General features: G+C 35.1%; 1 protein-coding gene across 11 annotated transcripts in view; it reads left to right on the forward strand.

Moving 5' to 3' along the window:
- The first annotated feature begins 324 nt into the window (after positions 1-324).
- LOC106054289 (nucleolysin TIAR-like) overlaps positions 325-12,270 on the forward strand; it is a 118,533-nt gene continuing 106,587 nt past the window's right edge. For 5 of the 11 annotated variants that reach the window (XM_056018328.1, XM_056018329.1, XM_056018334.1 and 2 more), the window contains exons 1-3: positions 349-403; positions 481-512; positions 645-741. In XM_056018328.1, coding sequence (XP_055874303.1) covers positions 395-403; positions 481-512; positions 645-741 — 138 coding nt within the window. In that variant the 5' untranslated portion in view covers positions 349-394. Of the gene's footprint in view, positions 404-480; positions 513-644; positions 742-9,867; positions 10,174-12,270 lie in introns of those variants that run through there. The other 6 variants (XM_056018327.1, XM_056018331.1, XM_056018335.1 and 3 more) reach the window with 6 other exon arrangements.

Genomic DNA, 12,270 nt, shown 5'->3' on the forward strand with positions numbered 1-12,270 from the left:
GTGCAGACCACACAACACCGTTGTTACCCGATGCAAATTTTAATATAAAAAGACGCCCACTGAAACAGTTAATCGACTTATAGCATTTTAACTAGATCAAGGTAATACAAATATATACATTTTGATAAAGAATATATAATACAATAATCACATTTAGAAAATATTCTAGATGCCTATATATTCCCTAGTTCCTAATTAGTTGCAACATTAAATCTTGATTTGAAAATATGGATCTTGCTTTGTTAAACTAAAGGATAATGTTTATGGTATTCCCGAAACGCTAATCTACTTTCGAAATCTCTATTGCTCTCGCTGTACCCTCGTTGGGGTCATTCCCATAATACACCTTGCGCAGGCGCAGTTCCCGTTTCGCGTGTATCGAGTCGCCATAATAATGAATCAGGTGTGTTTATTTTCATCTAGTTTATGCTATAAATACTTAAATTATCACATTCTAATTATTTTTATTTTACTTTTCAGAACATGTTTGACGAAAGCAACCCCAGAACACTGTAAGTATTGTCTTACTTTTTAATTTAAAACGTTTATACCGATCACTACTTCCTTAAAACTTTCGTATCTACCCTGTCTTGTTTTTATTTGCTTCTTCCGCTCAGAAATCTAATGTGTTTTTCTCTTTGTAGATACGTTGGAAACCTTAGTGAAAGTGTATCAGAAGAATTCTTACTGGCACTTTTTGGACAGATAGGAAGCTGTAAATGTTGTAAAATCATACATGAGGTAAGAGGGAAGTGATTAGTCTATATTATAAGTGACCCAGCACGATGATTTTATGAATCTAGCATTATCTCCCCTTGTCGATTTTGTTTTCTTCATCATTCATGGCTTAACAAAAAAGGTCTAAATTCAGATCTAGATTCTAAGATCTAGATCTAGTTGTAAACTTAAATTATTTTTTGAATATTAAATAATAACATACACTTGCTATTGGTCACTATTCCCCAATATTTATACTTACACATTTTTGTTTCTGTTAACACTAGATTGTGACTAGAATTTAGTTAGTAGAATCTTAGATTTAGAATTTAGATCTTAGTAATCTATCATTATAACTTACAAGTTGATAAAGTATCATAAAGTATATTGAATATTGAAAATTCTAAATGGACTAGTCCTGATCAGGACTTTATTAGTAGTAGTAGTATAGATTATAAAAATCCTTAGCCTGTTCTAAATGAAACAATATGAATACTTATCATCTACATCTAGACTATATTTGGGCTAAGTCAAGGTCCATTTATATAAATGGAAACTAAAAATAAAACAGACCATCTTTACTTTAATCCATCTTCTCATGAAGCTACTTTCCAGTAGAAACTTTATTGTAAACTTCAGTGAACTTTAGTCCCTTGGTTGTCTTGGCGAGTCTTGACTAGAGATCTAAGAATAATTTTTTGCATGAGAGCTTTGTCATTGGGCTAGCTAGAATTGGGGTTTATTAAAAGTAATAAAAGGAAAATTAAGATTTGTCTGAAATGAAGTGGATAATTAGCCTAGCCTATCTAAAACTAAGTGTTGCTGTTAATTTATTCTGTTGTACTAAAACCAGTGGACATGTTCACTTATTATCCTTTGAAATGGTCCCCTGCTTTAATATTGAGGCAGTCATAATTTTGAATCTTAATTTGATCAACAGTTTATATTGTTTTTGTTTTTTTTCTTGATTGGGATATCTAAATTCTGATCCAAACCGTAAATTTATAGATATTGTTATATTAATTTTTTTTTTGAAATAGGGATTTAAGGTAAAAGATATGGTTTAGTGGTGAAGAATTTTGTAAACATTTATTTTAGGACCTAAGTTTTTGGTTTTAGAAAGTGTTTTGAGGTCTTGGAGGTAAAATCCTTTTTTTTTTTGTTTGTTAAAAAAAAATCTCCTTTACTTTTATATATCAAAATAAACAATCCTATTATTTGGAGCACAATTACACTCAGTAGGATTGTCACATTCACTATAAATTATTTTAACTTTTGTGGCTTCTGAAAACTAAGAGCGTACACATTTTAAAAAAAGTAGAAGTGACAAGTGCTGTTGACGGAGGTGTTATTATTTCTGTTGAGAAGGTCGTTTGTGCTGTGGCTTGAGTTGTTGCTGTTTGTAGTCATGAGTTCTTAAATATGAGTTGTGAATTACACTCATAGTATCAAAATAGGGTATCCTACTGTATGGCACCAGATCTGAGGTGGTGACATACACACTCTCACAACAGTTTAAATAGAACAAGTTAATATGGTCTTTTAGAACACATTTTATTACAAAAAGAAGGGCACAGTCCATGTCTTCGGCTAAAGAAAACACTCAATTTCCTAAGCTTTACTACAAGAGGTCTCTCTTATCCGTTTGTCTGTCTCTAATCTATTTCCGTTCTAAGTTTTTAACGTACCTTCGCATCATTAAAGAAATCCCCTATTAGTCCCAACTTCTCTGTGTCTTACTACAGTAGTAGAACTACCACAGTTATCTTATCTTATATAATACAGACGTTACTTAAAAAAAGAAGATGATTACGTCCTACGCGTCATGCATTTATTCATCTTATATAGTAATTTTTCTTGTGATAGAACGAGACATTCCTGTCCAATGTAACGCAAGAAAAGGTAGCATTAGCTTTGGTGATGGAATAACCAGCCCATTTTCATTTGGCTCGCTTTTCTTCCATAGTTGAGGTCATTGGCTTTTCACTGTTCATAGCCTTCTTTGTCACAATTTCTCTTCACATGGTGTGGTCCTATTTGATTATGTCTTTCTTTAGTTATGTCTTTCCAGTAGTCAACATCCATTTCCACTGCTAAGTGGTTCTATTTGATTAGATCTGCATATTTGGGTGGATTTTGAGTCAGTCTTTCTTGTGCCCATGGCTTGTAGTCTACCTTTATTTCTAGTAAAAAAGGTATAACTAAAAATGAAAACAAATTCAACTAATCTTTATTTTATCATCTCCATAACTCCAGTTCTTACATAATATTGGTTTTAAAATTATATTAGTGTTTTATTTCTGTAGATAATCAAAGTTTTTATAATTTATGGGACAATTTTTATTCTTGTATCGGTTATTTTCCTTATTTTTCCTTTTGTGCACAAGAGTTATGACTTCTTTCTTGCTGCGACTCTTTCCTTGATTTATGTTAGTTACTCTAGAGGAAGGGTTCGTGTTGATTACAATAATCTATTTATGTATTTTGGCATTGCAAATATATAGGTTTAGTCATGTAATCTCCTGTTAGTAGGTTCACCTTTATTGATACCCTTCCTCCTATTTAGAAAAAAAAAACAATTGCGGGTCATAAAATGGTGGTTGAACATTTCTTCTGGTGATGCATTGAAAAAAAAAAAAGATTTCTGTCCTTGGGCCTTTTTTTTTTTTTTTTTTTATTAAGTTTTAATTATTTATACTGTAAAGGAAAAAGATATAATGTGCGTTTTTCTGATGAAAATTTGATATAGGTTTATGTTCATCCTTGTTACTGCCTCCAGTCAGGAATATGTTGGAATTATGATTATTTAATTGCTGAAAATTTAGTGATGTTCATGTAAAATAGTTATCAGTTTCCACTAGACTGGAAATTTGCATAAAAGATTTTTAACATATATTTCTGTTATCAATTTTGCCTTGAGTTGTCAATGTCTGATTCCCTGTTTGGCAGATTTTTTTTTTTTTTCATAGAACATTACACATTAATTATAATATATGCGAAGGTCCTTGAATATCTGGAACAGCTTTAAATTCTGAGTCTCTTTTCACTTACTTCCTAACAAGCTTACATAAATCACATTTCATCTAGATCTACTATTTTATCTTGATTAGTTTTCAATTCTTATCATCTATTTTTTTATATTCTTGTATGCATTTGATGATAAATAATTTTTTTTAACCCTTATGTCTGTTGAAAGTAAAGTATCTCTTTCAGACCATGCAATCTATAAGGCAGATGATGTAAATGTCTGTGTCTGTTGTTTTATAGGATTACAGCATTTCTCAACCTCTTAGGCATACCTATTTTAGTTATATCAAATTTATAAATTTGTATCTAACTATTGATCACAATGAAGAACATAAATTGTTCTTAAGATTGTTATTATTAATCCATTTCATTAAGAAATGTCTTTTCACCTTACAAGTAGATTTGATAAATTGAGATGTGTTTTTGCTTGAGGCTTATCCAATAAGATAAGCCCATAACGCTCTCTTGCATAAAATATTTTAATGTGGTTGTTCTTTGAATAAGTTTGAATTTCTCCAGAAGGATGTAATATCACCATGATTGCTTATTTATCTGAATCCACTATTCAAATCATGATGATCAAGCTCATTACAGAAGTAATTACTTGTGCCCATGAATATCTCTGACACTTCAGGTTTTCAGTTTCCACCTTTACTGACACTTCATTTTGCAATCACTCTGTCTGGCCAAAAAGTTTGTACGTTATTTCTTCGACACCCGATCTCTGATAAATTAAAAATTTTCACAAATATTTCTTTTACCTGACAACACAAGAATAAAAAAAATAACCAATTGGTTAACTATTGGTAATAAATTACTTTTTTTGGTATCTCAAACAAGTGATAGAAGTAGTAATTGACTGAAGCAGTGGTATAAGCTGAATTAGTCCCCTTTATATTACGCTACCGGCTGAGCACAAGTGAACACAAATATGAAATAGAAACAATAGATGACTTTAAAAACTTCCATGTTCATAGAATCTTTGCTAGCAGAGTGGTTACTGCATTGGCTTGAGAAGCCTGAGAAGGCTTTAGCTCACAAGTTCGAATTCAAATCGTTCCCTTTTGTTTGAAAAAAATACATTCAAAAACCGATCAGCCAGTGTAGATGCACAATTTGGAATTAGTTATTTGTTTCATAAATAGTGGAAGCTTTTTATGAATGTAGATTTAGCTTGAAGACATTTGACAGTTCCCTTCGTTATTATTAAACTTTTCACTATCAGCGTTGACTAACTTGTATTGTTGACCTTTTGCCTGTGTTTTCGGATTTCGTCATTTGAATGTTACATCCGTTTGACTTATCTGCATAATACACAGTGTGGAAGTGCCTAACACCCAGATTCCCTGTTTTCTCTCCCCCTTTCCAACTGGTCCAAACAAGTGATCATAGTATATTGGGAAGGCTAATAGCACGAAATTGGGCTAAACATAAACAATAGGTAAAAAAAATATTTCTAATCGCAGATTTATTATTGTTGGTCTAGATCTATTACAAATTTAATTACATGACTGACCCAAACTAATTGATGGACGCTTTTTAAAGAGGTAATGTGTTTGTGTATGTGCTAGAAGGATTCTGTAGCTTAAAATACAGGAAGTGGCTATTCTATCTCACCCCCCTAGCAGGCTAAACAGTGTGGATTGGACTTGAAATGGAGGGTGGATTGGACTTGAAATGGAGGGGTGTTGGGTCAAAAGTAAAGTTTGAGAAACATTGGATTAGTGCATTGTAATGTAGTCATTGAATGATTTGTTGTTTTTTTTTGGCTTTATGGAATAATTATGTATGACGTTAGTGGTAGCGCTTACACAATAAAGTTCATTGTTTTTCATTTAGAAATGTTGATATGATCGTAAAGTGACATTCAGTGCATGGATATAATGGAAGTGTCTTTCATCTAATGTGCTCTCGTTTTAGTTGATGGTAAATTTGGAGCTTGGAATACACACGATATATTACTTTACTAGGAATTGTTGAGCCTTATGACTTTGACTTTATTTTCAGAAATGAGACTATTGTTTTAAAATAAAAGCTTTTCTTCTTGGTATTGCTGAATTTGAAGTTTTAACATTGGTGTAGCTAGTGTTGCTTTGAAGATGAAAATATAGTTTCTAGAACATAGTAGAGAAATTCATTGTTCATTTTGTTGGTCTCCCCTTAAGGAAAAATGTTAAAAGATGATTTTTGTGTAGTCTGTCATGTCTAGATTTAAAGACCTAAAAGCGATAATGATAATCTTATTTACAATTGCTTTTATCAAATTCAAATATGTGCTAGAACTATTTTGGTCTTCTAGAAGCGAACCCTTTTTAAAAAAAATTACAACGAATATGCAAACTTTTTGTTTTTATAAGATAACACACCACTTTGAAACAGGATTAGAAAGTCATATGTATTTGTTATAATAATTGATAGAAGTGGAAATGAGGAATTCTTTTTATGACATTTATTAATTTTTGGGAAATTTTTTTTTTAAAGCAATTTTTATAAAAGGGAGTTTATAGGCTGTCTGTATGTTGTTTAGTGAGCCATTGTTTCTGAAACGGTGCACAACTGCTGCGGATGTGCAGAAAGATTAAAATAACTTTATTGCTAAAAGCCAGTTTATTTTAATAATTCATCATCTCATCAACTGTTTATATCTCAATTTTGTCTATTCATATATTTCTTTGATGACTTCTTCACTTGGATATTCCCAAATGGGTATTGAATCCTTTAGAGGGTGGACAAACTCAGATCCTAAACAAATACATGAGCAGCTTATTGAAATATCCACAAAGATGAAACTTAGAACAAAACAATGTTTGAACTAGTAGACCACAAATTCTGGCTTCAAAAACTTGGATATTCCCAAATGGGTATTAAATCCTTTAGAGGGTGGACAAACTCAGATCCCAAACAAATACATGAGCAGCTTATTGAAATATCCACAAAGAAGAAACTTAGAACAAAACAATGTTTGAACTAGTAGACCACAAATTCTGGTTTCAAAAAGTGTTTCCCATGTTATATCCTGCACTATGGGTCATTGTACAGAAGTTTTTTGACTGCCTTTTTTGGTAAAATTGCCATAATGAACGTCATCATAAATAAAAGAAACGGACTAGAAATGTGTGGTTGCTACTTATAAACATTGAGCCTGACACTCATAAAATCTCATTGACCTCATCATTCAATTTTTTCAAGTTTATTTTAAACAAAACCTTTGGTTTAACAAAAAAGGTTACTTTAAAACTGCTTTAGAGAGTGCTTCTTTAAACATCTGCATACAAGTTGTTTCTGAACTTTTTTTTTAAATGGGACAATTGGTGTGGTGGTGGTAATTAATGTTTCAACCATCTTATAGTTGTAAACATCTGAGATGGCTTAGGTTTGAACACAAGATTTATTTTTTTGAAATGCTCCACTTCTTAAATCAACTAAAAACTATGGCTAGACTCACATTTTTCCAAATGTGAAATCTCTCTTGGAAGATTTGTTATGAATATTTTAGTATAGCCTTGCAAGCTGACTTTTTTTTTAATGGCAGTAATATATTGAGTTGCTACTGCCTGCGTGTTGGTTTTACTGAAGTACTGTGGTGATTAATCAAGCTTGTGGACTTTAATAATTTAAAGTGGACACTGGGCATTGCTAGATAAGAAAGATAGTTTCAGACGTTGGCTTTTTAAAAATAGAAAAAAAATTAGCTGTTACTTTATTCTTTTTTTTTAATGGCTTCATAAATCTGGGTAACAGCTTGTTGGTCCTCAGAGCGTCTTAGGGTTCAGAAATTAATTTTCACCTCACCCCTTCTATCGGCCGACCCCATTGTAGGCTAGATGAAGTGTGGTGATGTTTGTAGGTCAACAGGTGTTACTACTTGACCAAAGTGCCCTGTGGAATAGGACAGATTTTGTTGGATGATAAGGTGTGCGCCTTCTTCTCGTGGTGTATCTCTCGTGTCACCTCGTCCAAGAGATGCAAGGCGCCCTCCCTATCACAGTTGAACGAGTAGGGCACTCCATGCTTTTATCGGAGACAGGGGCGGGACTGAATGTTAAAATCGGCCTTGGCTTTTCTAAATAATGCGGCCCACAACTTCTATGTCATTTGATGGACATCCATTTCTAGGTCTACCTGTCCTCAAATTCATTATGTTACGTTTGATATTGTATCGATATGAATACGCACTGTTAGCTCTATATGTTTATTTGAAATATAGGCCTTATGTTGCTTTTTAATCGCTAAGTGTGTAGGCCCTAAAAGGATGAAGCCTACTAGTAGCACTGTATACGAATGGAGGCTATTACATTATTACTGAAAATATGTTAACTTAAAATAGTATTGCACTGTAGAGTCTGTGAAAGATTTGTATTTAAACACGACGCTCAGATGGCCTTTTTATAAGAGAATATTATAAAACCTTCGATGTGTGCCATAAAGGCATCGATGCGGCTATTTCAGTAGTCCTACCGGGCCAATTAGTGTACCGGTTCACCGGGCATTTGCCCAAATGCCCATATAGCCAGTCCGTCCCTGATCGGAGACGATGTCTCAGCGAACAGGTCGGTTTAGGAAGGGGAAGGGGGGGGGTCACTCACTAGCGTCTCTTCTTTTGTGGATGAACTCACCCTTAGATGGTCGCTAATATAGTTTTTAAAGATTTATATGGCTTCTTTCGGCCATCATCGCACGCTATCTCCTCATTTTGCCTCGACCTTTTGTCCGTTTCGAGTTTCACCGTGCAGGGACAGCTATTACGCTAAGTACGGTGACTCTGCCCGACTATCAAGCGCGCCAAGGCTGATTTAACTTTCGCGTTGTTTCCCTTTATCTCTCAACCCACCACGAGCCCACTTGTACATTCACTTGTGTGCATGCTGTACTGTTAATCAAGTTCTATACGGTAATTGAAACTAACAAAGGAACAGGAGTTGTCTTCGTATCCGCTTTTTATCTGATGAACGAACGCTTATTGACTTTATAGACATGTATTAACGTGGCAGTGATTTCAAAATCTTTTGGTCGGGCCAACAGAAGCAATGTCTTTAATTTTCCCCATTCTTCCCCTCTATTTTTTTGTTACCTTTATTTGTAGATGGTTTTTTTTTTTTTTTTTTTTTTGTTCATCGGTTGTTGCTCTTCCATAGAAATGATTCATTTCTTAATCACCTTGTTATTTACCGTTTTAATGATTGACATTTTGATGCTGGACTGGTGTGCTGTGGCTTAGGTTTGCGCAATTATACTCCCTCTCCCTTTTCACCCCCCCCCCACTCTTCCCTCCCCTATAACTATAATGCGGGCTTACTTTTAGGATACATTTCCTGTTAGGTTGTCCCCCCTTTTATTTTATTTTTATCTTCGGTTCGCGTTCAAGTCTTTTTGATTGTGTGTCGAGTGATAGAAAGTGGATTTCCTCGCAGGATGACTTGCTCTTGATCCTGGCCTTGTGTTTGTCCTTCTTGTCAATATAAACCACCACCCAAACCTTTTTTTTTTCTTTCTGCCTATTTCACTAATATTAGCTTCTTAATTGACGACTTTAATACAGCCCTCACCCCCCCCTCCCGCGCGCTTCTGTCTTCTCTTTAGCAAGCGACGTGACATGTTTAAGCGGGGTCTAACTGGTATGTATGTGTTGATTGACACATGTCTGTGTTCACACGGACGGCTATTGTGTTGCATGCTTGCCTGGCTTTGTGTGTGTGTTAGGTCATTACTGATAGAGGATACAGCGTGTAATTCTAGACACGGTGTTGTGTGTGTAGACCTGGATGTAGTTTGGTGTAAGGTGCCGGCACTACAAATGTAATGGCTGCTCGGCTCTCTCTCGGGAGATTCCTCTCCACGTGGTCATTTAAACTTCCGTGTCGTGGTGACTGCACTCATTAGCCGTGTCGTATGCGTGTGTGTGTGTTTATTTGTGCCGACCGACGTATCATTGCGCTTACGCCGCGGAGGGGAAACGCCTCTCCCCCCCTCCTCTCCCGGCCCTTGTTCCGCCGTATCCTTGAAATGATCTAAGAGGGCTGTGTCATCTCTATCTGGGAGGGGTATAACTGGACCTCTGATACCGTAGTGACTCGATAATTGACTGCGCGTCTCCCCCCCTCCCCTCCTCTCCCACGATCTTTTCCTCACATGTTATTTGGACCAAAGGACCCATGTGTTTCTCTCTCTCTCGTAGTAGTCACGTATTATTAACACATGGCCTGGGCTGTGTAGATGTCATGTTTTGTTCATTCTTAATTGGACTCTAGGAATCGGTCGATTCTATGTAAACCTTTTGTTCAGTGTTCATCTCTAATTAGGCTAAGGGGATCAATCGGTTCTGTGTACATCTCGTCTTTCTAATTTTTAATTGGACGAAGACGTTCTAAGTAACTTTGCTTTTGTTCATTCTTTAATTGGACTAAAAGGCCAAGGGATCAGTCGTTCGAAGTAATATTGCTTTTTTTTTGTTTGTTTTCATTAATTGTTCAGTGTTCGAATCGGTATAGATGTAGATCTCTATGTAGATAAAAGGCTATTTCGAGAACGGACATTGGTTCACGAGTATGCTATCACTTAAAAAAAAAGTGTTTTCGAAGAAATCTAAATATCTGTATTGCGTATTTGTTGACACCAGTTGGTTTCTATTTCCTATCTATCTCCTCCTCACCGTTAGGCTTACGATCTTAGTGTTCTGTTAAACATTTCATTCTGCTCTTTGTTTGTTTTTTTTCTTTCTGAAATTTCGGTAAGATGGCATTTTTGTGTGTGTGTAGTTTCACACAATATACTACACACTAAGATCGGGTTACAAACACACTTGACTTGTGTGCACACACATGCACGCAGATTGAACGCTGACAGTTGAACTCTTTCCCATTAAGTTTCATTATGTCGAGAAAATACACATATTTTATTGACATTTCTGACATATTGTTCGAGGTAGATCAGAAGCAAGAACTGTTCAAGCCGTGCCTCCGTGAGACAGGGCCTTGCGCATTGATAGTATTAAAAAACAACAACAAACAAAAATAAATAAAACGAAATCAATGTTCGGATGTCAGGCTGTGTCCAAATCCGATCATAATTGTAATTAAACTTAATGGAATCTTTTATGGCTGCAATAAGAACTTGAAAGAACAGCGGGGTCATTGTTGATATATCGCTTCATTTGAAAGCAATCAAAAGTTGATGTCAGTAAACAACTCGAAGTTTTGTAAGCCCCTCAGAAATAAATGATGTCCAGCTAAATGTCAGCGTCACAGAAAATTCTGTGTAGACACTTTTCTTCATCACGTTCTTGGCCTGTTTAATATGGGCAGTCTTGATCTTCAAAAGAACTGCACCACGGCTGTCTCATTTGGAACGGAGTAAGGCAGAGTTTCCCAAACTTTTGACCTATGTGTCACCCGTTTATACGTTTTGTAATGTACCCCCCCCCCACTTAAATGTATTAACAGAACATAATAAATGACTATTTAAAAAAAAAAATTGCATAGTTCATGAGGTGCAACGCAAAGCTCAAAGTCTTCCCGTACCCCTGAGGGTTACGCGTACCCCACTTTGGGAAACACTGGTGTAAGGGTTCCCAATCCTGGAGTGCGACCCTGCAATGGAATAGCTGCTAGGCCTAGGTCGATTTTGTTTTATACTAAAGGGTCGTGACTAAAATGGCGAAACTTTTGAAGTGTAGACTCGTTGATGGTCCTCGTAAATGTATTCCCTGGTGTTTTGGTAAAGTGCAGGGGAAGCTAGTTGACATGCCAATCAGATTTTACATTTAGTTCTGCTATTCTGACATCTTAGATTTCATTCTTTTAATTCACGTCGGCTATTTCGACAATTGTTTCGAACCCAGCATCTTAGTACACTTATGTTTTTTTTTAGATTACTATTGTTGCTTTCTTGAGGTGGTATTTGTAATTCTCCAAGTTATTCATAGTTAGTTCAAATATGGCGGGACTCAGTTGTTAAGTGTCAGACAAATTGTAAAAAGTAATGCGCACCAAACTAATTATCAATTATAGGGGAGCTAATTGTGTACATCCATCACAGCAGACGACGTACAAGAAAATGGTTTATTTCAACCAAAATATATGAAATTACATCATCATCATTCGAAATTCAGGGATCAAACCTCCCTAACTTATGGAGATACATAACCATAACAAGTACTTTGGGGCAATGGAAACAAAAGAAAATGCCTTATTTCATAGATTTGCTTGGATATATAGTTCTGTAATTAATTGACCATTCTATTTAAAAAAACAAAACCAAAATAGTATTGCATTATTTCTAAAGATTATTACTTTTCTAAGACAGAAAAGATCCTACATTCGGGGCGACTTCCCTTACAGCTTGAAAAGAGTTACGTACATATCTATCTATCTATCTATCTGTCTGTCTGTCTGTCTGTCTATCTATCTATATATATATATATATATGTACATTTTTCACTACGGTACATTAGACATAATATAGTGGACTACATCCTGCACTCTGTATCATCTAGTTGGGAATATTATTTACATTGCCCAATAGTTATAC

The sequence above is a fragment of the Biomphalaria glabrata genome, chromosome 1, assembly GCF_947242115.1.
Source record: "Biomphalaria glabrata chromosome 1, xgBioGlab47.1, whole genome shotgun sequence".
NCBI lineage: Eukaryota > Metazoa > Mollusca > Gastropoda > Planorbidae > Biomphalaria > Biomphalaria glabrata.